Raw genomic sequence first — 27,709 nt, 5'->3', positions numbered from 1 at the left:
TAAATTGACCCCCAAAAGATTCACAAAGGATGTCTCTTGCTGAAGTGAATTGTTTACGTTTATTGTCTGAATCACTACAAATACAAAAGATACAACGAAGGAAAAAAAAAAAAAAAGTTGCAGGTAGTAAACATGACTTGTTGTTTAGTTTTCCCCATTTCCATAAAGAGTTGGAAATTGTGATGACAACACGACACCTTCATAGTGTGACATTCAGGAGTCAAATCCATTTGGACTTAAAGGTGATAGCTACAAGTTTAATTCCTCCTGGCCAGTAGGTGTAGAACTCACACGTGCCTGCTCTCGCTCCAACCTTCCGTTGTACTGGTTGCCAGTTACGCATCAACACATCAACGTTGTAATGCTGTTGCCACAGAGATCATTCCATGCCGACGTTGCCAATGTAACCAGATGTAAATATTTACATATTTCGGACCCGCCAAAATTTATTAAACAATTATTTATATACTATTTTTAAAAGCTGGAATAAGAAAAAAAAAGCTGTTCTTCATGTGCTGTCCATCTTGGCTGAGCGTGAACAGTGTGTCATCTTTTACCATGAGGAGGGAGTGCACTCGCTGCAGCTGCTGCTGTGATAGGACGAGGCGGTGGACTTGTTCCTGTCCGCGGTTGCATGGAATGGAAACGCGTCGACCGACCAGCACCGTTCCTCCCTGCTTCTCTTCCTTGGCCTAAGAAACACCAGGTAGGCACACATGCACTTTTTACACATGTAAAATTATATTACAGCCAACAAAATACAACAATATAACCATACCAAGTCCAAACCAGTGTACCTTGAGTCTGTTATTTTCATTCTTCAGCTGTTTGATGCCCAGTCTCTGAGCCTCAACCTGCTGCCTGAGGAGGGGGGAGTCCACCACCTGCACCGACCCTGCCATGGACGGAGGCACACCTGATGGAGGGAGGAGGAGGGGAGACATTAGATCAGGACACCCCGTGACTCCTCTCTGACTGTGTGATTGTTGTAGGAGTTATACACATTTTCTGTAATGGAGAACATGACTCACTCTCAGCTGGTTCAAACAGATTCTCATCAGGTAGAATGAGAGACCATCAAGTCTTCTATCTAACATCAGAAGGCAGCATTTAGATCTGTGAACAAAAAGTGAGGATAACCTCGCAGCAATTTACCTCCTCCAGATCCCTGAACAATGGAGGCGATTCCAGTGGCAGGTGCACCTCTGAGGCCTTCGATGGTCATCTTTGATTGGTTATTGATGCGCTGCTTCAGCTCTGCCTTCTTGTTGCTTCATGCAAAACTAAATGTCTCTCTTGTGTCCCTCAGTGATCTATGTGGATGGCTCACGGTCGGCTTCGCTCAGACAGTATCTGTACACCATGCTGGAGGGCAGTGACCCCATCCAGGGCAGGTAATACTGTATCATTTGTTGTTGTAACTTTGCTCATTATGTTTCTCTTCTTTAGCTCTATAGACCCAGACCACAAAGTCAGATGCATGTATGTGTCTCATGGCAGGTTAAAGTTCACAGTGGTCAGTGAGCCGATGGACGATGATGAAGAGTGTGTGGATGTTGGACACGCCTTTCTGGACCTAAAAGAACTGCTGCTTACAGGAAATGATGTTACTGAGCGACAGATTGACAGTAGGTATCAGCAGTGGGTGATGTCTTTTGTCTTTTTTGCAAAATATGTGGTGAACAAAAGGAAATCTCACACACTGTCTATCATTTTATGTCTCACTCCTCAGTCCCTCATCAGGTGGACTTTTTTAATCTCTAGTTATTATTTTTGATACAATACGCCTGTCACTGGAACAACTTTTTTGTGATCATACAAAAAAGTGAAAACTTTGTTGAGTGTGTTGTATGCCACTTAATTGAATAACTATAATTATGGAGTTTTCTGACAGTCGTATTTCTTTTGTGTTTCCGTTTCTGTCCCTACAGTCATGAGTATGGATGAAGACAAGGAGGTGATAGGAAATCTGAAAGTGTCTCTTGAAGCAGCAAAAGCTCTGAGTGGGATATACCAGGAGTTTCACCAGGAAGATGAGACCAAAAAAGAAGATGAGACAGATGAAGAGGAGGAGGAAGAAGAGAAGGAAAAGAAAGAGGAGAAGAAGAAACAAGTTCAAATGATGGATGGACAGTGACTCCTACTGAAAGTAAAAAGCATGAGATGAGCGTTGTGTTTTGTATGAAACAGTGAGAGTGCATGAATATGTTTTTTCCTTTTTTGTAGTCTCGTCTTCATCATGAATTAAACAACACAACTGTGATATTGTTCTTTTAAGTTTTTTTTAAGGATTTTTTCTTTCCATCTCCCAAACCTCCTTTACATCCTTATTATATGTCTTGACAATATATTTCTGATGAAGAAATAAGGATGTTTCTTTCGTAACTTAAAGAGCAATCAAATACTTAATCCTAGGAGCAAAATGTGTTGTTGAGTTTGTTGAGTGAATAAAGCTCTCCCTCATCTGATGACTGGCAATTGGCTATTTATTTACACCTATACCACTTCAGGGATATATTATTATATTCTTTCGCCATTTAAAACTAGCTACTGCTTGTCTTGGTAGCTGGTGATTAATCAAACTAGCCTACCACAAACATCGGTACAGGTGGAAAATTTACACATTTCTTTATTTATCTATTAATGTTTTTTTTCTACACACGACAGAAACAAACCAAAAAAAAAAGTCAAACCAATTTAATACATATATTTACACAACTGAAATGAAAAGAAAAATTAAAGTTTAGGGAGACAGGAAAGGTCAAGCGTGGTCTATATAATGGAGATTAATCAAATTACTACAAACAGTGATCCAGGGGAAAATTTAGGGAGATTTTTATTTATTTATGTTTTTATTTTATGTACACACCAAAGGAACAAACAAAAGAACATAAACAAAAAAAAGTCAAACCAATGTATATTTATATACGAAATGAAAAGAACATTTTAATTTTAGGGGGGTAGGGAAAGTCAAGTCAAGTGTGGTCTATATGACGTCACAGGAAGGCGGTCGTCCGCCATGTTGCTCGGAGCCAGACGATAAAACGTGCTCGAAATTCCCGCCGGCGGAGAGAGGAGAGCTGTATGAGGAAACAACCCTGAGTTTGTCGAAAAAACCATGGCTGGGCAGAAGAATGTGGTAAGTTACAACTCTTACTTTAGTGACAAATCGGAAAAAAACAAAACATAGTTTATAACCCGACTGAGTTGTAAAAGCAACTTTACAAACGAGCCGGAGTGTTGGCATGGATGGATATTGTTTGGGTTTTGAGAGCTTGGCCCAGGCTCATGTTAGCTAACTTTACATTTGAAAAGAAACAAGCTAGCAAGCGAAAAAAAAGTCTAGGGTCGATAGCAGCTTCTTCTGGGAGATAATGAAACACTTATCAAATAAATTCAACAATGGTAAGTTCTTTGTAAATATGCTTCAGCACTATGGTTAATTTAGGTTATTATCATGCTAATGCAAATTTTGTGAGGGAACTTGTGCATTTAAAGGGGACCTATTATGCTCCTTTTCCACAAATTAAAACAGTTTAGTGTCTTAAAGACATGTCTGTGACATGCTTCGGTCAAAATACCCCAAAGATCAAACATCACAGCCACTGCCTCTGTGTTGCGTTACCATGACGATGTCTACTTCTGCGTTCACATGGAGTCCAGCAGACGGCAAGCCGGATGTCATGTTAGTGGACAAGAGAAGGACGATAAAACTTGGTGGAGGAGGGCAACTGCAAACGGCATTATGGGAAAAATTCCCAGATGTTGTACTGAGTGATTCAAATACCTCCAGTATCTGACCAGTCTACATTGTATACTGCAATGCAATGCGCCCATGACCTAGTCTCACCCAAACCAAAGATGGTTTAGAGTAGTGAAGTATCTTTGCCATGTACCGTAACCATAACTTAATCAAATTAAATACAATTTTATGCAGACTGATCGGTTCATTGTAAAACATTTATTTATTAAATATGCTGATTTGTGTACATAGACTACAGAGCCCCGCAGCACTCCTCCCCTCCTTCTCACAGCTTCACTTTTCATTCAGACTAATGCGGCTGCCACAATTGCTAGATTGCAACAATGAGACCAACATTTATCTCCTAAAACGAATAACCACACGGCGGTAAACCTAAAAAAAAAAAAACCTGCGAGTATGCTTATTAGCGATCATTTTCTCCACCGGGATGACGACAGAGGTTGGCCCGGCCGACGAGCTCTGCAGATGGGCTGCTGCCTCTGTGAGGAGCTGCTACTGCTCCAGCGCTCTGGCGGTACGTCGCTGCTCCCACAGGTAGGGCTTCACATCTCTGAAACGTCGGAGCAAACTTCTTAAACAGCCTTCTAAAGGTGCGTTCATATCAACTTGGGATTTCTCATCTCGAAAAATCACTCTGTCGCTCGGAGCCCCAGCGATTTTTCGCCAGTCACCCATTTGCATTGACTTAATATGTAAACTTGTCGCCAGCGACAAAAATAAAAGGTCCGGTGTGAACAGTTGGTTACTTCTCGCATGAAAATATTAAATCAGAAGTAAGCGATCCGGTCGTTTTGGCTAATGCTGCGTTCCAGGCAGGCTTTTGAAACCGTAAATTACAGCTTCAAGTCACAACTTACGATTTTGTAGCGTTCCAGGCAACCCACTCGTGTTTTCCCGACCTGTTTTACCTGTGAAAGTCACTATAACGGCCACTTGTAACTTCCGACCCGTGGACTCGTACCAGATTGAACTGGTATGACTTCACAGGTCACGAGTTACGAGTTTCCTTGAACGCACCATAACAGTCCTCGTCCCTACGTCACCACATTCACGGCGTCCCTTGGCTGCACACACAGCCCTGCATGCCGTTCTCTCTCCTCATTGGATAAAAACTGTAGGATACGATAAATGTTTTCTCCTCGGCTCAGAGCAGAGCAGAGTGACTGACAGACTCGTGTTTCGGTCCAAACACTCTATGTAAGTGATTGCTGTCGGAAGATATAACTATTTAAGACTTATATTAACACAAATATATCACTTACTTCTGCTTTAAATCTTAATAAAGTGACATTACAGCGCTACAGCATGCAGGAAATAAAGTAGGAAGTAGTCTGCTGTGACACCCACAACAGGGCAGCATGGGAGGAGGCGGGGCCAGCTGGAGCATATACCCCGGCATGACCATGTAGGGTCCTGCACGCATTAACATCAACGCAACTTCAATGTAAAAAAAAAAATCGGTGCAACCGAGTAAAACACGGCGTGCAGAGAAATCCAAAACATCTAGCAGGGCTCACCTCCAAATGCATAAACCTCATGATAAGTGTGAAAAGCGAGAAAAGCATAATAGGTTCCCTTTAAATGTATCGGCCACTGAAGTGATGGTGCTGTCCCTCCTCGACTCTAATGGCGGGGACTTGTCACTGTCACAGTACATGAAAACAATGTCTCTTTGTGATTAACAGTGGGAGACGATGCGGTGTGTCAGCCAGCAGCAGGCCCAGAAGCTGCTCCACAACAAGTTTGTCGTGGTGCTGGGAAGCTCAGGTAAGTCACAGTTGACAAACGAGAGAAACGTTTTTAAATGGTTCCTCTTTGTCTGAAATGCCTTTGTGTTATTAATTTAGTGTTGTGTAACTTAGTGAACTTAAATGGAGTCTGTAAAAGTACTGTGACTTCTTGGCTGTGAACATGGGTCTCTGTGTGTCTCCTCCTCAGTCCAGCGATCAGTCTACAAGGACCTTGTCCTCCTCCTCCAGAAGGAGAAATATCTGTCCCTACAACAACTGAAAACAAAGGCAAGTAGATCATGACATGAATGTTTTTGTTAACTGTTGTCACCATTTCAATCTAATCGTGAAGAGCCCAGTATGGCAACATCATTTGAGATTGGATTTTTTTTTTTTTTTTTTAAAGATTGTGACTTTGTCCTTCCTTTTCCCATCCTTGTTCTTGGCTGTTAATTTCAGTAAAAAATTAAAATTGTGTGTCCTCTTTTTTTCTGGTCCGACCATCTCCACTGAAAGATATTGTTGTGTTTTTCAGGGAGAGATGAGTTTTGAGCAGGACTGTCTGGTGGAGGGAGGCTGCCTAAACACCCTGCACAATGGCACGCAGTACACCGAAGTCCGACAGTACCAGTCAGCCCATCACCTGGTCCGCTTTTATTTTATTACAAGAGTTTTCTCCGCGTACATGAGGAGCATCATTGAGGACTTCCGCAATGGACTAAAACCAGACATTGTCATCGCCAACTCGTGTGTGTGGGATATTTCCAGGTGGTTAAACAAAAAAGCAGCCATTAAAGGAATAGCTAACCAAAAAATTAAGTTCGGTCATTATTGACTCACCCTCATGCTGATGAATACTATTTTTTACAGCCTAAACAGTCCTGTATTGTGCTCTGAGCGCGCCCCAGGCAAATTCAATACAGGACTGTTTAGGCTGTAAGAATGTCCTAAATGACGTCGTTTCGAGTAAACTCTGGACTATATCCCTTCAGGACAGTTGAATTGCAGCAGACGAGCACTAAGGAGGAATATTACAAGGTTTTTGTGTAGTTTTATGGATGTTTTTGTGTCGGGCGCTATTGACTCTCATAAAGATTTCATTGGACTACAAATCGCCCTCCCATCTCTCCAGATGCACTTTGAGGAATAAAAAAACTACTCCGGACTCGGTATTTATCAGCATGAGGGTGAGTCAATAATGACTTGAATAATGAATTTCATTTTTTGGTCAACTATTCCTTTAATGGTGTTAACAATGATTATCTTGATATTTATTTGTCATAACATAGCAGCCACCTTACTCTAACTTAAAGTGGTGAGGCCAGGGAGACCTGCTACAATTCCCAACTGTTTTTCTCATTGAAGTTGAAATCAATAGAATAAGCCACAGTAAAATAAAATATACTGTATATTCTCATGTACATATCCAGAGTTCATTAACTGGTTTCAGTAATCCAACAACAGCATGATATAAAACTGTGCCTGACTTTGTGAATCATGGAGGGCGAGCTAGCTGAGCAAGTTCATGATTCAGATTACATCCCACTTTGAATTTTAGTGCCTAGTAATTTTAATTTTTCTCTGGTTCAAAGGTATAACTCATCTTGGATCAATGGCTACAAACAAAACCTGGACAAATTCTTTGACGAGCTTAAATCGGTTTTGCCAGAAGAAACCCTCATGATCTGGAACCTGACAATGCCACTGGGGGAGAGGATCAAAGGAGGGTTCCTTGTCCCAGAGGTACATGGTCATCAAGTAGACTGAGTGTTTTGGGTCAGGTTGGTGCACAGTTGTTCCTCCCTCTTTCTTAGAATTAGAATAATTTGTTCCTGCATCAATTGTAGTGGTAGGTGACACGGAGCATTATCACTGTCCTGAGACCAGCTGTCCTGTCGGCAGCACAACAGATAACAGGTTGACTCCTCACCAGGTTGAGTGTCATCACAGATTTATTACATTACATTAAGTTTAAAGAGAAGCTAAGCAGGATTTTTTCCGTGGCTATGCTACACTGGTAATTAAAAAGCTCTGGAGTAATTGTGATAGTTAACTACATGACTTGTTACAAGTGAGAATGGAAGCTCTCTGCCTTCCACCTGGCTCATGGCTGAAAACCAACCTTGCAACATCAGTGTAGTACCTGGCTGCCGCCCCCGTGTCCCAGCTCTCTTCTCTGCGTACTGCAACACAAACGAGCTCCTGCAATCTTTTGTCTATGACAGTAAAGACTACACAAATATTACACGTTGTAACATTGTATATGTTATATAACGTTATCCACCGCTCCATGGAGTGATTTCTCACTGTTTCTTTACAAATACACATGGCCAGGCAGAGGGTTAGCAAAACAGAGGAAAAGCGACCAGACTTGCGTAGTTCCTCTTTAATGCTCTAACCTCTCTATGTGATACAACTCAGATCCAGCACAAGGCTCCCCAGCTGCGGTACGACGTCATAGAAGGGAACTACTACAGTGGGACTTTGGCTGACATCCACGGGATGGACGTGCTGGACCTGCACTATCGGTTCCGCTTCTCCCTGCACCATCGCGCAAATGACGGAGTCCACTGGAACGCAATCGCCCATCGCAAGATCACCTCCCTGCTGTTGCAGCACGTTGCACAGGCCTGGGGCGTCGACATGCCCTGTCCACTGAAGGCTGTTGGTGAGGAGAAACACATACAAACACACACAAGACCATATGCTTCCCCTTGGAGACGGGACTTGTACGTTAGGCAAATGAGTCTGACAACTATCATGATGTTTGAGTTATTTCTTTTTGGCTTTTTTCTGCCTTTATCTAACAGGACAGTGTAGATTGACAAAGAGACAGAAGGAGAATGAAATGCAGCAGTCTGGCCGCTTCAGAGTTGAACTGGGTTCTGGTTAGTGGTTACTCAAGAGTATTTGTGTCAGTGTGGTATTCATCCTAGTCACTCAGTTACGGGGTCGCCCCAGACTTCATGGTCTGGGTGTTAGGGTTTTTGAATGAATGTATTTTATTGATTTTGAGGTAACACAAGTTTGTTCTTTGACAGAAAATACTGTTCCACAGCCAGCCCATGTGAATGCAACCAAGCCTGCAGGTGAGACATCAGGAGGTGGTGGTGATGTGGTCAACAGGATTATTTCATTAAAATAGGACGAGTCAATGACAACAACAACCAGGAGCCACTTAAAGCTAACAAATGCTGGGATGTGTTTGTTTGAAAAATGCAATTGTAGCACAACACAACAATTTGAATTGTGTACCAGGGATGCAAACAGCGCGCCGAAAAGCGAAACTCGCTTTTTTCATGACCAATTAGGTGACTTGTGTGAATCATTCAGATCCGAAGAGTTTTTGTTTTTGGGAAGGGGGGGGGGGTCTCAGCTGGGGTCAGTAAAATGTTTTTCTAACAGACTGACAGTGACAATCACGTGAAACTGAGGCAAACTCATTCATGGTTGTCTCTGGTTATACTGGTAACAGCCTTCCTATTCACCTCCAATGTAGACGCGACGTGCACGCTCGTTACCCAAAGCGGCGCGTATCCGCATGCATTCGGTGCGACGGCGCTGCCGTTTTTACCCCCGTGCATGTCCGTTGCTGTGTCAGGCAGGTGTCTCCCACGGAGCTCTGCCCCGTTTCAGAGGTGAAGGAGAGACGTCGCCTCCGCGATGTAGAATGTGTTCAATTAAAGTTAAACTAACACATTATATAGGCCTATATGTCCATTACACACTGAATGGGATGTTAAATCCCATGTCTTTATTTCTTCAGTTTATTTTATATTATGACTAACATTCAGTGAAGACCTAAAAATCAGTATCTCCAAAATTGAAATATTGCAATGGTTTTTAGTTTTTTAAAGCATTTTTAATATAGAAATGTTGGCCTTCTGAAAACTGTCCATCTATATGCACTCAATACTTGGTTGGGGTTGAACTACTGGAAATAGACTTTTCTGTGATATTGTTAATGGTGAGCCCCCCCCCCCCCCCCCCGCCAGACAATTCCTCTCTTTTTTGGTCCTGACCCGTTTGCATCCCTGGTGTACACTTTGTCCATCACATTGGACAGCATGATCACTGAAAGTCGGCTCCTCATGAATAATTAGTGAGGGTTTTAGTGAGTTTCAACAAATAATCTGGCGGTTGTTTATCAGATGATAATATTTAGAAAATCACAGTGATTGACATCAGTGCTTAGTAATGTGTAGTAAATGTTTCATGTTTCATATTATTAAAATCCCCAGACCTAGGCTCATGGTTGTTGTTCTCAGTTGAATGAAAACTTTGTTTTGTCCATCTTTAGTTTCTTTGGGCTTTTTAGTGAAATGAAATTGCAAGAGAATCAGTGTTACAGTTAGCCTGACAAGCCAGACTATATCATTAAAATGTATAGTCTGGCAACGACCGGTAGACCGCGGCTCAGTCCAGGGGCGGGATGAAGGCTGTCTTTCAAACTGCCTCTGTACCTTCTTTTTACAGTCTATGCTCTGTACGCAATAGGGTAGCGCTACGACTAATCAGAGCAAAGAGCAGGACGACTTAGCCTGACAAGCCAATTAAAATGTACGTCGTCATGGCGTTAAGCCCGCCCAACGACTCTCTAAACAGATAGAGCGCTGTGATTGGTGAACACAATCGGTGTTCGAGACTCAAAAAGTTCCTATGGCTCGTTTCTAGACCCACCTACGGAGCAAATATTTTTGCTGCTGCTAGGGTGCGTCTAGATTTCTAGGCTATGTTACAGTAGAAATCACATTAAAATAGTGAAACTTGCAGTCATCTGATTGTTTCTGCTTTTTCAGGAGGGCATCAAGTGCAGGGTACCAAATACCACTACTCTCCTCCTGCCGACTACTTTTTCAACATGGGTGAGGTTCAAAACGCATGGTTTTGTATTGTGTTCATGTCTGTTTGTGAATGTGAATGGATTTGTGCATTCCCCAAGGTGCTTTGGTCCCTTGTGTCATATGATATCTCAAAGATGTTTTGTGAGGTCCCTGTGACCTCTGTGCACAACAAAGTGATCAGCTCATTATTGAATCAATGAAGGAATATAGAGGTATTTTGTCCACAAGAATGAGACATAATGACACAACTCTCCTCTGATCCCTGACTCTCTCCCCTCCACCCTGCTCTCGATATCACAGAGAGGCAGCCACCCAGGAGAAACTACCAGGAGGACTTCTCCAGGGACACACTCTCTCATGACTACTTGAGCTTCGAGAACCAACACCCACAGCAGGTGTGGTATGAACAGGACACTAGAGCTCACAGACCTGCCCTCCTTCCACCTCCTCACCGCAGACACAAGAATAAACATGGACATGATGGAAATGGTAAGTGGACAGTGGACAGCTCTGCTGTGGAGACGTTTGAGGCTTTTTAGTATGAATGGTTCTTATGTGTGTGTTAAGAGGGGGGTGTAGTCTTTGTCGCTATTTAATCAGGTGAGCTTCCATATCCACTGCAGAGCATGTTGACACTTTCTGTTTGTTGTGCAGGTTTCCATTTCCAAACTCTGCACCACTATGAGCCCTACAACGAGAACCATCATCAGCAGGTGATGAGGAGCCGACGCAGCAGATATCACTATGCTCCATACACCCATCACAGGGTCAACCAATACTCACATAATGGACAATACTACTGAGATGCGTCAAATGCCTCTCATGGGGTTATTTACTCATCTCCTGCATGAGATACAGTCAAATGTTTGTGTTCAAACTCAATTTAATGTATCCAGGAGGAAGCAGTGAGCCTTCCACTGACGAGCTCACCCAGATTTTATGCACTGAAGTTAATGTCCTTGGAGATTCATAATTTCTTATAATAGAAGTTGGCATGAAATGTATGTTCTTAGATGTTTGCATTTTTGAAGTGTGTTTGATCCTTCTGAACATTTACAATGTATAAGATAGTGTGAGTAAGAATTCAGGACAACTGTCATTGTCATATTCAAACTTCAGTGGTAAATTACTGCCACTTTTCATTTCTCATGTCCATCACAATATTGTGTAGTTTGCTGCAGTGATGATGTAATTCTACTTTATAAACTTGCACATTGGTAATCTGTAGTTCACATGTCATTATGTCTTTTTTTTACCTTTACATTCCGTCTTGATCCTATGGAAGCCCATTTCCGCCACTTGATGAAAAAAAATTATGAGATACTAAGTCAAAATTATAAGATAGCTAAGTCATAATTATGAGATACAAAGTCAAAATTATGAGGTAGCTAGTTAGTTAGTTAGTTTAAGTTTATTTCGGACATGTTAAAAGAAATAAAACATAATACAGAAATGGACAGACATAACATAAAAACTTTGCAAAAACAACATATGAACAAAAAAAGAAATATATATATATAAAAAAAATTAAAGAAAATAATTGAAAAATAAAGGTAATTTGATTTTTTTTTTTGTTTTTGTTTTGATTTGTTTTGTTTGTTTCATATCCGAAAAGGAGTGGGAAGAAGTAAAACTTATTTACTCCCACCCCTTATTCATAAATTATTTATCAGGTTATCTAGTCATAATATATACAGTAAGTTAATTTATGAGTTATTTAACTGGATTTATTCTAATATATTATTATATTTATATACATATAGATAGATAGCTAAGTCATTATGAGATACTAAATCGAAATTATGAGATAGTAAGTCAAAATTATGAGATAGCTAAGTCATAATCATGAGATACTAAATTGAAATTATGAGATCCTAAATCAAAATTATGAGATACTAAGTCAAAATTATGAGATACTAAGTCAAAATTATGAGATACTTAGTCAAAATTATGAGATACTAAGTCAAAATTATGAGATACTTAGTCAAAATTATGAGATAGCTAAGTCATAATTATGAGATAGCTGAGTCAAAATTATGAGATACTATGTCATAATTATGAGATAGCTGAGTCATAATTATGAGATAGCCAAGTCATAATTATGAGATAGTTAAGTCATAATTATGAGATGGTTAAGTCATAATTATGAGATAGCTGAGTCATAATTATGAGATACTAAGTCAAAATTATGAGATACTAAGTCCTAATTATGAGATACTAAGTCAAAATTATGAGATAGCTAAATCATAATCATGAGATACTAAATTGAAATTATGAGATCCTAAATCAAAATTATGAGATACTAAGTCAAAATTATGAGATACTTAGTCAAAATTATGAGATAGCTAAGTCATAATTATGAGATAGCTGAGTCATAATTATGAGATACTTAGTCAAAATTATGAGATAGCTGAGTCATAATTATGAGATAGCCAAGTCATAATTGAGATACTTAGTCAAAATTATGAGATAGCTAAGTCATAATTATGAGATAGCTGAGTCAAAATTATGAGATACTAAGTCAAAATTATGAGATACTTAGTCAAAATTATGAGATAGTTTAGTCATAATTATGAGATACTAAGTCAAAATTATGAGATACTATGTCATAATTATGAGATACTAAGTCAAAATTATGAGATACTTAGTCAAAATTATGAGATAGTTAAGTCATAATTATGAGATAGTTAAGTCATAATTATGAGATAGCTGAGTCATAATTATGAGATACTAAGTCAAAATTATGAGATACTAAGTCAAAATTATGAGATAGCTGAGTCATAATTATGAGATAGCCGAGTCAAAATTATGAGATACTAAGTCATAATTATGAGATACTTAGTCAAAATTATGAGATAGCTGAGTCATAATTATGAGGTAGCTAAGTCATAATTATGAGATACTTAGTCATAATTATGAGATACTAAGTCAAAATTATGAGATACTAAATCGAAATTATGAGATAAGTCAAAACGGAGCACACAGCTGTCCTCGGTGTTAAAGTCTGTTACTTCATCACAAGAAGCGTACACTATTCTTACTGTTTAACCCTGCTGGGTTACAAACTTTATTAAACTTAAAACTTAAATCCGTGTGTCCACTATTTTAATTATACCGGAATTTGAAACTGATGAAAACTCCATATCCCGCTACCGAGGAGAGGATAATTATGACTTAGTATCTCATAATTTCGATTTAGTATCTCATAATTATGACTTAGTATCTCATAATTTTTTTTCATCAAGTGGCGGAAATGGGCTTTTTTATGATCCCTTTCATGTAAAACACTTGTAGAGGTGTGCTATATGAATACACCTCTCATCATCTTGTTTTTATTTCTCAATAGAAATTTAGCCTGTCACTAAATCCTGTAGGCAATCTGGCCCATGTCAAGTGGCACCACAAAAAAGATTCAGCAGCAGTGCAATATGAAGGTAAACAGCAGTTTGCCTTCATATTGCATCGTAAGAGAGCTGATTGTCAACAAAATTATGAAGAAATGATTTCATGAATCAAAATTGACCCCCAAAAGATTCACAAAGGATGTCTCTTGCTCTGAAGTGAATTGCTTACGTTTATTGTCTGAATCACTACAAATACAAAAGATACAAAGAGGAAAAAACTAAAAAGTTGCAAGTACAGTAAACAACATGACTTGTCGCTTGTTTAGTTTTCCCCATTTCCACAAAGAGTTGGCAAAAGTGGTGCAATTGTGATGACAACACGACACCTTCATAGTGTGACATTCAGGAGTCAAATCCATTTGGACTTAAAGTAATCAGACACCAATCAGTTTGACAAGAATATAAAGAGACAGCTCTGCCTCAGCGTTGTTAGTGCTTTAGTCTTAACTTTGCAAATATTGGATACAGTTTCCTGAGAACAGTGAAATGCAGGAAGGATAAATAGGAGAATGTTGAAGTGGAAGCTGGAATAAGAAAAAAAGAAAAGCTTTTCTTCATGTGCCGTCATCTTGGCTGAGCGTGAACGGCGTGTCATCTTACACCATGAGGAGGGAGTGCACTCGCTGCAGCTGCTGCTGTGATAGGACGAGGCGGTGGACTTGTTCCTGTCCGCGGTTGCATGGAATGGAAACACGACCAACCAGCACTGTTCCTCCCTGCTTCTCTTCCTTGGCCTAAGAAGAAACACCAGGTATGCACATATACGCTTTTACACATGTAAAATTATATCTTATTAAAACAACAGCAAAATTCTGAATGGAAAACCTTAACCTGTTACATCATAGCAGTAGAAGCTTTTACCTTGACAAAGGAGGAGACAGGGAACGTGGCAAAGTCAGAGGAAGCCTTTGCTCCGGGCTGGTAGGAGACGACGTGTTCAGCTACCTCGCCCTGAAACACAGGTTCACTAATGTTAGTTGTGCACATGTCATCTTATTGACTTGTTAAGGACAAGAAATGTGAACCTGAAGCTGACACCTTGAGTTTGTCCAGAGCATTGCTGAGGTTCTGCAGTCGGGCCGTCTGCTCCAGCAGCTGGGAACTGGCACTGACTGAGGAAACATGAGAGGAGAGAGAAACACTCAGGAGAGACCAGGCTTTGGAAAATGAAATTTGACAAATAAAAAGCACTTTTGAAACACTGGTTAATTAAAAAGGTTCAATGAGTGCACACACACCTGCTGTCTTCCCGGTGATGTCCACCACTTTAAACTCTGCACTCAGCTTGAGCAGCGTTGCCAGCATCTGGTCAGTCCTGCGATAGATGCCGGTGTTGAGTCCCTCTGGAGGCATGGCTCCTTCTTTGGACACTTGTGGCAGTTTGGGGGGGCAGAGTGGAGGCAGGGAGGCCAGCTGGGCTCTCATCTTTTCTGCCTGTAAGTGCACACACACACACACTCCAGGTCAACACAGCCAGCAAAATACGACAATATAACCATACCAAGTCCAAACCAGTGTACCTTGAGTCTGTTATTTTCATTCTTCAGGTGTTTGATGCCCAGTCTCTGAGCCTCAACCTGCTGCCTGAGGAGGGGGGAGTCCACCACCTGCACCGACCCCGCCATGGACGGAGGCACACCTGATGGAGGGAGGAGGAGGGGAGACATTAGATCAGGACACCCCGTGCCTCCTCTCTGACTGTGCTGTGTGTTTTTCCTCAGGATTTAGAGACTGTGTGATTGTTGTAGGAGTTATACACATTCTCTGTAATGGAGAACATGACTCACTCTCAGCTGGTTCAAACAGATTCTCATCAGGTAGAATTAGAGACCATCAAGTCTTTTATCTAACACCAGAAGGCAGCATTTAGATCTGTGAACAAAAAGTGAGGATAACCTCGCAGCAATTTACCTCCTCCAGATCCCTGAACAATGGAGGCGATTCCAGAGGCAGGTGCACCTCTGAGGCCTTCGATGGTCATCTTTGATTGGTTATTGATGCGCTGCTTCAGCTCTGCCTTCTCTGCCTCCAGCTGGTCGATATCAGCCTGAAGAGCATCCATTGTCTCCTCGAACTCCCTGAAGAGAGAGGAGGCAAGTGAGGAGGAAAATAAGAGATAGACTAGATAAAAAGAGGCCAAGTGACAGAAGGGAATAAAAGCAAATCTGCCCCCAGTGTTGAAACGTGTTCATTACATCTGTTCAAGTTTCTCATGTATCTTACTTTTCTTTCTTCTTCAGCAGGTTGAGATTCTCGTCCAGTTTGGTCTGAATCTTCTCCACGCGTTCGTCAGCGTCTTTGGTGGAGGTGTCCAGCTTCTTCTCCAGCAGACTCAGTCGGACATTGGCCTCACTCAGCTCCTCACCCTGAGGTAAAACAGGTACAGCCCCATCAGTTCTACCTGCCCTGGGTATTTCAAACTGACTGGCTTGTTTACAAAACTTTATTCTCCGTCACATTTTGTAATCACTGTGTTACCTTGATCTTGAGGGACTTCTTGACCTCCTTGATGACCATCTCTCTGTCTTCTAGTTTGACTCCCAGACCCTCGGCGTCAGTGATCTCGGCCCTGACGGTGGCTGCTCTCGTGTCCACGGGAGGAGTCTGAGAACGCAGGGGGGAATGTGACCACAAGGTGAGAACCGGCAGAGTCATGTGGTGCATGCGATTGGTGTGAAAAAGCAAAGGCCTCCAAATACCTTGCCCTGTGGTTTGTCAGCATCGTACTCTCCTTCCTGCATGGCTGTGGCCATCTTGTTCATAGTAGCAATGACGGAGCTGCAGGACTGACGCAGACACTCGGGCCCACTCACACCATGGGAGCCGTATACCTTGGTGGAGAAAATATGTTAGCCATAGATTAAAAATAAAGAAAGAAAGGAAGAAAACCCCACAAAAACATCCAACAACTGGAAAGCATCTATCTACACCCACTGGTGCAAAATAAATGCTCCTAAAGCGAATTTTCCTGTTATTTCAGCCAGCTGCTGAGTGAGTGACAGCATCTTTCATAGCTTCTCATCAGCGACCGTCAGCTGAGTGACAGTAGGCTACCTGCTCCACAGCCTTGCAGGCCACGTCCTCCACCTTGAGAGCGTGGAGACCTTCCTGCTCTGCCAGAGAAGCCACCATCTGAGCTCCAGCTGCAGCCACCTCCTGCAGCACGGCCACCACGCGGGTCAGCTGGCGCCTGCACTCCGTCAGCGTCTCCGATACCTGCCAGATGAAGTTCAATAATTATTGAACAGCAGCTCAGATGTACAAGAGAAAAAAATGAAGAAAAGAGCACATGTGTGTATGTTGTTTTTAATACCGGAGATCCAAAATTGAGAGCAGCAGGAACTCCAACCACATCTGTTCCGGGCATGCGGCGGCGGATCTTCTTACAGAACTGTTTGATGTCGGAGCAGGAAGTGTCCAGGTCCTTCAGCAGCACAGTGAAACCGGAGCTCTCCTGACCTGCTGCCAGGAACGCCCGCAGACGGGCCACCTCCACTCCCATACAGTCCAGGGCACTCTGGGTAAACTGGAGGTGAGAGGGTGACATGGATACAGTTAGGAAACGCTGCTGCTATGCTTCAGCTGGGTCAACAGAAACGCTCTACACTTCTAGTACCTTGATGTGGTCGGCCAGCTGCACTGTGCAGTCCTCCGTGTGCTCAGCCAGGTGGACGCTGTACAGTTGCTGCAAAACAAAACAGTCACTCATTAATAATTAAAACACATCTGGATAGATTTTGAAGACTGATGCCCTTCCATTTGTTCAGAAGGTCTTAAATATAAAGCTTTCGTTACCTGATAGTACTTGATGGCCTTTGTCAGCGGCTCCACCTGAACCGTCTCATCGAGCTGGTCTTTATGCAGCAGGTCGATGAAATAATCCAAGGAGCGTTCATGGAAGCTCATTTCGGAGTAAAGTGTTCCCATCCGCTTAAAGACCTCCACACCGCAGCTGTTCAGAGCCCTGCAGCAGGAAAACACACAGGATCAATTTTGTTACTAAAGTTTACATGATCACACAGCAACCAGTTCTAATCATTTTAAACCGATCCAATATTTTTGAATAGTGAAAAATCTACTCCCAATCAGTGTTGGGCACGTTACTTTTAAAAAGTAATTTGTTCTAGATACTGGTTACTTTCCCCAAAAAGTAGCTGAATTACTACATTATACAAGTAACTAACTAATTTACTTTTAGATTTTAGATATTTATTTATCATTGTAACTTTGTTATATATTTATTGGAAATATTGGTCTTTTCTGAGTTTTCTAGTGATGTTTCTTGTAATTTGTAATTTCGTTCCAGTACATGCAAATGTACTTTGATTTAAACAATAAAATGGACAGGACTCTGACTCTCTAAAGGCATTGTAATAGGGGAAACAGTAACTTTTTGGATTACTCCTTACTGAAAAAGGTAGTGCTGTTATTTTAAAAAGCCGTTATTCCCATCACTGCTCCCAATACCCCAGCAACAATCTATCCCTGGTGTGTTAGTGTTGAAGCTGCAGTGCGTACTGTTCGTATTTGTGCAGCGTGGCCTGCAGCAGGTTGAGGGAGTACACCAGCCCCGAGGCAAAGCTGCGCTGTTCTCCTGGCGGTCCTCTGAACTTCGTCCCTTGCTCCAGGTTGCCGTGCAGGTCAAACTTCTCTTGGGCCTGTTTACTGATGAGCTCAGCCTGTCAGGGACAAGGGCACCGTCATCTGTTAGTAACACACACAAAAGAAGCTGAACACAACAGTGGGAATCCAGAGAAAGTCTCACGCAGCTCCGTACCTTGCAGATGAGCCTGGGGATGAGCAGAAGGACCAGTATGCAGTCGTGGTCTCCACCGTGACGGAGGAAGGACTCTGGCATGAAGGAGGTGAGCAGGGACACCTGTCTGTTGGACTGGGCCACTTCCATTTTCCTCAGCTCCATCTCGATGGCCTGGAGACACAAGTTATTAGTGAGTGAGAAAAAGAATCACACTGGTTCAAAAAGTGTAGAACTGATAAATTTTGGCAAATATTACTGGTGAGCAGTAAAAAAAAATGTAATGAATAAGAAACCTCCAACAGTAGTGGAATGGATTAGAAATAGTTCAAGAAATTTACACTATGGAAGAATGACCCTCTCTCTGAGGTGTAAATACTGGAGGAAATGGAAAAATTATTTAAACCTATCATGATTTCTTTTCTACTTGTATTGTAATCTTTATTTCTATTTTTATTTAATATTATTGTTGTTATTATTATTATCCTCCACCCCCCACCCCACCCTTTCCTCTTCTGTACTCTAAATTGAGCCGAGAGATGATGGAGTTATGACGGACTCAAAGACATTGATTTTTCAATTTCAATTTCAAAAACTTTATTATCCACAGAGTGGAAATTCCTCTTTGGTTTCACCATAGACATGTCTCACAAAACATACTGTTGTATGTACCCATTACCCAATGATATCTTTTATTTGAATGATCTTACATTGCACTACGTATGGAACCTGAATGTTAAGCTTCTCACCTGGCCTATGATGACCCTGTCTGTTGTCTTGTTATGTTATGTCTGTTTTATTTGTACTGTGTTTATTAAATGTAATTTTATTTCTTTGTGGACCATGGGATTACGGATGGAAATTATCTCTTTAGCTAAATCTGGCATCTTTACATCAAATAATTGTTTTTGTACGTTCATGAATATGCGGAGTCCCATTTCAAGTAAACTAATAAATGAAATGAAAAAAACATTAAAAATTTAAAAACAAAAAAACTGATCCATTTGAACCACTCTGTGCCTCCTACCTTGGCGTAGGCCTTGGTCTCTGCAAACTTGATCTTGAAGTCGAACAGCTCTGCGGGAGGTTGCTGGACTTGTTCAGCGTTAGCGTTCTGCTGGCTGATCAGATCCCTGTTGGCGTCCTAATGAAGAAGCACATGTGTCATCAGGACATCCACTTTAACGTCAAGCCCACGTCCTGCTCTGCCTTCTCTCCACCCACCTGCAGCCTGGTGGTCAGGTCTCTGTACTTGGTGATGGTCTGCTGGTAATCGGCCAGAGTCTCCTGGGCAGCCTCCACCCGTTTGTCGGCTTCTCTGACCTTCGCGCCGCTCAGGTCCAGCTGCTCCCTCAGCTCCATTTCTGTCTCCCTGCCGTTTTCCTGGAGCTCATCGTTCATCTCATTGATGGCCTCCTATTGGAGCAGCAAGAAACACAGGATTTGAGATATTAATCTGGATCTTTTCTTAAATTGGAATTATAATGGAAATACTTGGATGGAGAACAGAAACTTGTGAGGCTGCACTCACCAGATCAGTGACAGTTTCTCTCAGCTCTCTGACTTTCTCCTCCAGGTCCAGGTTCCTCTCAGTCAATGTCTCAACCATCTCCTCTGAGCCCAGAGCAGCATCCACCTGGTGCAAGTACACACACACAGTTAACTTCTGTCCATGCTTCTTTTAAAGCAGCAGCGGTGGTTCATAAACAGATGTCCCCCCTGACGTTACCTGTTCTTTCAGTTCATCGATAGTGGCCTCGCCCCGTCTGACGTCCTCCTGCAGTTTTTCCTTCTGAGTCCTCAGCGTCTCCAGCTCGGTGTTCTTCTTCTCCATCTGCTTCTGCAGCTTCACGTGCTCCTGCTTCTCTGAAGACGACAGGTCGCGCATCCTGAGGAGGGACAAGAAAATCAAAACAATATTTTTATTGATTGCTGACAACCTGTGAACTGCTTTTACTTCGACACTTTTATTTTTACAATTCTGGAGGACATGAGAAATGTAAGAGCTCAGGAGAGGTTATTTTAAAAGATGTACAGTTAGTTCCTGGATTTTCCCATAAACGTCATAACAAGTAAATGTTAACATGGACCGACCTGACCAGCGCCTCCTTCAGTCTGCCATTCTGTTCCTCCAGCTGTTTGACGTGGTAACTTGAGGCAGCTCCATCCGAGCCTGCGGCAGAAAACAAAAAGTCACCACGCTGAAGAAAAGGATGACAGGCAGACAGAAAGAGGGAGAGACAAACTCTCTCGATCTGGTGGCGTGCGTACAAACCTTTCTCTGAGATCTCATGTCTGAGGATCTCCAGGTCCATGGAGAGCTCCTCCACCTTCTCTTTCAGCGATTCCACCTCCACCTGCAGTGACTCCGCCCGCTCCTCGGCCATCTCTTTGTCCAGCGTTGCCATCTCGATGGCGTCTGCTGTGTCTGACATCTCCTCCATGTAGCGGTCCTTGGCCTCCTGCGCCTCACGGGCTTCCTGGAATTTGGAGGCACAAAATCACCATTAAGCTTTAGAAAGATGTTCATGGGGACACTGCAGCTGCTTCTTTTATTCTCACACAACTGTATTCATTCTTTTTTTTCCCCCGCACTGTATTTGATTAGTTACTCAGATGAATTATCAGCGCCTCATTTTTACCTTCTTGGCCTCCTTGAGTTGTTTCTGCAGGTCGGCCTGCTGCTCCTGCATTTTGTTCTTCCATTCCTGAAGCTGCTCCAGCTGGATCTTGTGTTTTTCAAGCTCTTTCAGCTTGGCCTTGTCCTCCGTCCGCTTCATCTTCAGCGTCTCCAGCTTCTCCTCCAGGTCCTTCACCTGGGCCTTCAGTGATTCCTCCTCCTGAGACGGAAGACGAGAGAGCAGGAGGGTGCAACGGGTTAGTCAGGTAAGAGATCCTGCAGTTGAATGTGCAATTTAGCACATTTAAAGTGACATCCATCCTTTTTTGCAAGATTTTGATTTGAAGTAAGGAACCATAACAAAATGGCAGATTGTGTCCCATCACCAAAACCCCAAATTAATACAAAGAGAGGAAATAATGTCAAGTTAAGTGAATTCAACCTCTGAATTCACTGCTCCAACAGGAAACTCACGCAATCTTTAACACACAGTGTGCTTCAGTATTTCATTCAGGGTCTTTGAGAAGTTAAACCATGCATTCATCACCATGAAATTCACTGTGAGGAGATTATAAAAACCATCATGGAGTATTGAGAAGGTGTTTTTTTCCCCCAGTGATGTTTTGAGTTAGTTAGTGAACACATGCCAGGTATCACCAGCATGCATGTATCCAGTAGAAAACTCTACCTGTTTGGACATAGCAGGTTCCACCTGGTCGAACAATGACAACATGGATGAAATGTGACAAACTCATTAAAATGAGAAAAACGATGGAAAACAGAAACAGAACGATGGAGACGTCACATTCTGATGAAGCTGGACGTACTGAAGATGAACCACACATCTTTTGTGCTGGTGATATAGCGATGAAATTCATATTAAAATATTATGTATTCTTAGTATAGGTGCTTTTTTACAGTGGCCGAGACCCGCCATTGCTGCAAATAAAAAGAAACACCACTGCAAAAAAAGAAAAGAAACGCAGCAGCATTTGAAAAAAAACAAAAAAACAAAACGCTGCTCTCACATAAAAAAACACCTGTGCATTGGCAATAATAGTCCTCAGTAATTCACTTCCGTTGTGGCTTTTTTATTTGCGTCATTGCTTTTTTTATTTGCATTTCTGTCAGTGACCCACCTTGCTGGGGGTGGCCGGGACTTGAGCCGCGGCTGCTGCAGGTGACCCGCCGGGCTGTGGGACGACAGGAGCTCCCAGAGCGCCCTGGTGGGAGGACAGGCCCGCCTCGCTGACATCACCAGACAGAGAGGTGGACAGGCTCTCACGAGACGCCTGTTGGCAAAGGACGACAAGTGTCAGCGCAAGATGAGAGGGAGTGGATGGAGATGAAAGAGAGGAGGAAAAGAGTGAAAGAAGAGGTGAGTTAAACCAGTGCAGTTATGCAGGTATTTCTGTGACCACAAAATAATGTCATTAAATAATATATTGATGCATAATCCTGAACAAAGCATTTCCCCTCTCCACCTTTTCTCCTATCAGTAATGTTTTCCACCAGGGTGACTTTATCTGCATCATGAAGAACTACACAGTCACCCACATTTAGTGAGCCAACATTTCACCGCTCCCCGTGAGGTGACAGTTGAAGTACTGGAATATGAGGGGTCATACCACGAGGGACTGGCCGGGGCGGCTGGCGGAACGTACCAACAGGGAGGGGAGGGAGGTGGCAGGGGTGAGCCGTGGTGTGCTCCACTGCCACAGTGTGATCATAGAGACTGTGTTAGGACTCTCAATGGCTATTTATAAAACTCAATGCACACCAATGATTTTCTTTCTTTTTTTAAAACAACTTTGAAAGATGAACGTTACAACCAAGCACACGCTGTTATGTGTGTGTTTTTTTCATACTATGGTATTTATAACAATGACAGTAAAGTAAGTATTTCTGATATATAATATGTAATACAACATGTTTTTATTCTAATTTAAGGGCAAATTTCAATATAGATCAGGGTTCAGTGGAAAGCATTTTCTCTCAAATAAGAGGGAAACCTAGTGCTATATATAACGCTTTTCCATCCTATACTGAACTGTATCACATTTCATTTATTTAAAATTAAAAAATACCAGCACGTAAACCAACCACTGCTAAGTAAAAAGGTCACTGTCAGCTATTCTTCAAGCAGAGTTCAGCTGAGAGAGAGCCACCTGCTGCAGTCCAACTGTGCAGCTCAGATTAGTCTAATACTCTAGTGAAAGCTTTCTAACAGCTCAAAGTTCCCAAAATGATGATGAAACTGCAGAATGGAATCAGTTAGAGGCAGAAATGTTGGTAAGTGGGGATCTATAATGATATATTTACACCATAACTGTAATCTTAACATTTCAAACTGATATCAGTGAGTAGTCAAAAGAATGTCCTTATCATACTAGACAAAAATGCATGGCTTGTTGAATTCAAGATGCTTGGAGCTGTGTCCTTGACTCTACTTGGCTCAGAACAGAAAAGCTTTTCACAGTTAACTGCTGTTTTAAATCACTGTGTTTTGATGCCTTTTGACCCCTCCTGTCTGCTGTAGACAAGCTCACCTTGGCGGAGCGGCGGGTAGAAGACTGGAGGAGAGGGTTGGACATACACGCACACACGCGCACACACACACACAGATATGCACACACACACATACGTGTCCAGCGGGAAAGCAAGGTAAGAGATCAGTAGCACATCAGAAGCATATCCACCGTTAGTTTATATCCACTCATCATAGCTTTGAGGGCTGCATGCATCATTTCACACCATTTTTGAAAAATTGTTAATGTTGATGTCTCAAGGCACGGGAGGGAATACAATGTGAATTCATGCGATAAAAAATAAACCAATGGCAAGAGTCTGAACTGAGCTGTGAGGCCCAGAGGGATGACAAAGACACCAACATGACCTGAGGAGTCCCAGTACTGGACGATTCACCAGAATAAAAAAAATACTGGTATATAGAATAAAGTGAGAAAACATCTGGTGAAAACAAATATGGTGGAAATGACATCAGTAAGAGGTGATGTCTTCATGTCCCATGCAACATGTGAAAGGGTCACATCAATGCAAAACATGCGGCGCCTTATTAGTGTGATCAGCACCAACCAAGCCAAAGCAAACATAAAATTAAATATATTTTTTTCTACCTTCTTAACATTCCCTGGAGTCTGCAAGAAGTATTCAGAGAAACACTGATAAGACAACATCCCCAAAAGCTAAAAACAGAGACTCACACTCAAAGAGAAGAGGAATTTAGAAACATCAGCTCTGATCAGGAACAGTCTCAGAGAGAGGGGTTTGTACATGTCACAACTCTTTGAATTGTTGATTAAGTTTCAGATGTCATTAAGTGCACATATTGATCTGAAGGAATCCAACCTCCATCAAAGCCTAGTGATGGAAACAACAAATGGCAAATGAAACGAATGCGGTGAGGAGCAGGTGACGGTTTTCTACCTGTTTGGATGTTCTGGGAGTCTCTGGAATATCTGGAGGAAACAAATGAAGAATTTGTGTTGTTGTTATTATTATTATTATTATTAACTGTTAGTAATATTATCTATTTTTAGGTGCTGCGTTCTTAACACCATGACTGTGGCCCTGGCTCACCTCTGTGTCTGGGTATCTTCGCAGTGCTAGATTCAGGAGTATCTGGTGAGGTGGCACTGGAGTCTTCCACCACCTGGATCTGTACACACAGACACACACAGAGCTGTCATCAGGATAACACACAACAACACTGATGGATGGAAGCAGGAACAAGCAAATGCTCCTTTGTAATTAGGAGTAAATACTGGAACGGAAATGCTATCATCCTATATAACTATAATCTATTTTCATTCATAATATACAGGATGTGTTGGTCTTATTAGAAATATTTCACCTGACTAAATTAGATCTTATGTCTTACTGAAACACTTCAAGACAACACACACACACATTATTCTATCAAAGCACATTGATGTGACTGACCTGCGACTGTCTCACAAATATCCCATGGTTTTCCTCGCAGGTGAAGTAGCGTTTCCCCTGCACGGTGCCATCGTTCTTGCCTTTAGCTTCATCCAGTATGACACCCACCCATTTCCCAGAGGCAAAGAGGGTGGCGCCGATGTAGGCGACGGTCCCACGCTGACCCTTCCCCGTCACCTCTACCACAGAGCCAATCTAGGAGAGAGAGGTGGAGAGACCGGAGGAAAACAGACCGTGAGTCACTGTACACTAGTTGCATTGTGCACTGGTTGACTTCATTTATTTCTATTTCTTTATTCTCTTCTCTGCTTGTCTTATGTCTGTTGAGAAGTGGCTTACCTTTGGAGGTTTACCACTCTCCACTGAACCTGAGCTGCTCATCTTGCTGATCAGGGGGCTGGTCAGCTGGAGGATTGAGATGAATACACATGTGCAGAAGTAGGTAGAAAGAGGAGAAAGCATGTGGAAGAAAAAACAGAGGACGTTTAGTTACCGGTGAGAATGAGCAGTAAGGTGAGAGACACTGAAGAGGGAAGGTCAGATCATTACAAACCAGAGAATCTCTTGTTTGAATTTCATGATTCATAAGACATGATATGTTTTTATGTCATATCTAATATTGGTTAAATGGACGCAACTTAGTAGGAGTATGTATGACAGGGTGGTTTAATATTGTCGGCAAAACAAATGCTAAATACCTGCTAATTGCTAACTGAATTGTTTTATGAATAACAGTAATGCCCCTAATTCTCCCTGGTTCGGCTATTTAGGGCACTTTTCAGATTCTCAAAAATGTTCAGTGAGTCCTAAGGTCACAAAGCACAGGAACACATTGACGCAGCCAGTCATATGTCCTGGACCACAATGGACTTCTTAATAAACAAGGCATATCTCTGCCTTGCTCACACAAAGATGCTCTTGTAGGAGAAACTAGGACTGCGGTACAGTCTAATCCTTTAATGAAGCTGTTAAGACATGTGAATTCATGCTGCCTCGCAGCATTGAACCAGAGGGCAGAAAACTGGATCCAAAAGGTTTATCTCAGCTCTATTTCCAAAGCTGTGACATGGGATTTTGTTAGTTAGAGAGAAGCTGAGAGTTTCACAGAATCTTTTGCTGTACTTCTTTAGTTCAACAGGAACAAATGCTTGTCTATGGGTTAAACACACGGACAATAACATCATCTTCTCTATAGGATCATTTTGTCTACCCAAATCATGTAGTTATACATTTTATCTGATGAGGTCATAATATGCACCAGGGGACTGAATCCTACATCCACTTTATGGTGAGTCTAAAACTGTTTTTAAAAACTTAAAACTTGTTTGTTTTTTACAGTTTAAGCCATTGTAATGTAATATAAGAACTTCTACTGATCAAATAAGCATTGCTATACTATAAAACATAATTTAATGTTTACTGCCCATGTTACTCACCCTGGGGGTATACGAATGCCGCCTGTTCATATTGATTGTTAAAAGTTAAGACCTCCAGTACAAAAAGATACGACTCCAGTGTTATTTTTCATCTACTTCCCCACAACTCTCTGGAGAGAGGACTGAACCTGAGTGGGGTTTCAGGGAGGGACCAGAGTGGTCCATCACAAAACGTCACAGCTCATTTGAATTTCGAAAAGGAGGGTAAATCTGAGCTGCTGTGTGTTTAATAAGAAATACACGTGGAAGTTGGCATTATAATTCGTTATGAGATCATCAATAAACTCTCCTACGTTTATATGGATAACTATATAGATCAATTGATATGTAGAATCGTGAACGGAAATTGTTGTTTTTCCCTCATATGCAATATATCGCTTTATTTTTGTAGGTTGTATAGTAATACTAAAAACGCTGTACAAAAATACTCATAGCATAACGTTATATCAACAATGAGCTCGTTCACTCGTCCAGTTACCAGCTGACAAACAAAAGCTAACGTTAGCTAGTTGGTCTTCGTTAACTGTTATTATTTGGAAGAACAGGTGCTCAATTTATTAAATCCTTGTTTTAATTCAGTCATAATAACACAGTATAACAGATGAGTGTAATACTACATGATTTAACAGCTGTGTGGTTAACAAATGGACAAAGCCGACAGGGAGGCACAAACAAAATAAACCTAACGTTACTTCTGCTGCAACGTTACTGCATAGTTAGCCTTAGCAACACTTCGTCACACTGACAGGCAAAGACAATGGGGTTTTAGATTAACTCATCTTGTGCTCTGCTTCTCCTTTTAGGTTTAGTTATATACCAGGATCTAAATAAAAGCTAGGTTAGCCCTGTAGCTAATGTTATCGTTATTTATTTGGCCAACTGGGCGTAAGTTACAACGTTAGCAAGCAGGCTAAAGTCAATGAGAGACGTGCTGTTCAGAAGCTAACAGAGGACAGCTGCATACTGTGACTTAACTCACCTGGCCAACACAGAGATTCCTGTCTTTAAACGTAGCACTGTGAGATGTTCATACAGACAAACAGTAATCCTCTGTTGTTAATTTTCAGCTACCTAGCTTGGAAATCCAGTTGTCTGACAGGTCACTTCCGGTGGCCTGACAGTCCACAGCTCAGTGGGGAGGGGGAGTTAGCGCCCCTAGTGGCTGCGCCCACTGTAATTAAAACCTTTGGGCC

General features: G+C 41.9%; 3 protein-coding genes across 5 annotated transcripts; 2 read left to right on the top strand and 1 right to left on the bottom strand.

The window, feature by feature from the left end:
* Positions 1–1,512: 1,512 nt before the first annotated feature.
* Positions 1,513–2,198, top strand: LOC311001426 (X-linked retinitis pigmentosa GTPase regulator-interacting protein 1-like). The gene is made up of 2 exons (XM_083992511.1): positions 1,513–1,628; positions 1,932–2,198. Exons 1-2 carry the CDS (start codon positions 1,529–1,531, stop codon positions 2,135–2,137), a joined length of 306 nt encoding a protein of 101 aa, XP_083848637.1. The 5' UTR covers positions 1,513–1,528; the 3' UTR covers positions 2,138–2,198.
* A 1,992-nt stretch (positions 2,199–4,190) lies between these two features.
* On the top strand, positions 4,191–11,140 carry LOC311001962 (PC-esterase domain-containing protein 1A-like; the record flags this gene model as incomplete). Its single annotated transcript, XM_083993141.1, has 9 exons — positions 4,191–4,277; positions 5,449–5,530; positions 5,702–5,781; positions 6,029–6,261; positions 7,086–7,236; positions 7,915–8,161; positions 10,293–10,358; positions 10,638–10,826; positions 10,992–11,140. 9 exons carry the CDS (start codon positions 4,191–4,193, stop codon positions 11,138–11,140), a joined length of 1,284 nt encoding a protein of 427 aa, XP_083849267.1.
* A 2,764-nt stretch (positions 11,141–13,904) lies between these two features.
* Positions 13,905–27,625, bottom strand: LOC311002250 (dynactin subunit 1-like). Of its 3 annotated transcripts, XM_083993537.1 has the most exons (30): positions 27,496–27,625; positions 25,420–25,485; positions 25,081–25,275; positions 24,718–24,796; positions 24,565–24,596; positions 24,255–24,275; positions 22,257–22,409; positions 21,806–21,829; positions 21,140–21,337; positions 20,773–20,977; positions 20,592–20,670; positions 20,227–20,386; positions 20,029–20,133; positions 19,722–19,913; positions 19,525–19,641; positions 18,519–18,671; positions 18,260–18,420; positions 17,537–17,705; positions 17,358–17,426; positions 17,055–17,267; positions 16,796–16,957; positions 16,441–16,572; positions 16,220–16,345; positions 15,965–16,107; positions 15,653–15,819; positions 15,262–15,380; positions 14,980–15,175; positions 14,780–14,853; positions 14,603–14,692; positions 13,905–14,475 (listed from the first exon to the last, which is right to left on the bottom strand). In XM_083993537.1, exons 2-30 carry the CDS (start codon positions 25,459–25,461, stop codon positions 14,338–14,340), a joined length of 3,714 nt encoding a protein of 1,237 aa, XP_083849663.1. In that variant the 5' UTR covers positions 25,462–25,485; positions 27,496–27,625; the 3' UTR covers positions 13,905–14,337. The 3 variants fall into 3 exon arrangements, with proteins under 3 accessions (XP_083849663.1, XP_083849665.1, XP_083849664.1); XM_083993539.1 differs by lacking the exon at positions 21,806–21,829; XM_083993538.1 differs by lacking the exon at positions 24,255–24,275.
* Between the last annotated feature and the right edge of the window lie 84 nt (positions 27,626–27,709).

Source organism: Trachurus trachurus (genome assembly GCF_905171665.1).
Source record: "Trachurus trachurus genome assembly, chromosome: 18".
Lineage (NCBI taxonomy): Eukaryota > Metazoa > Chordata > Actinopteri > Carangiformes > Carangidae > Trachurus > Trachurus trachurus.
Note: the sequence above shows the minus strand (reverse complement) of the source record. Positions and strands in the feature narration are given on the sequence as shown.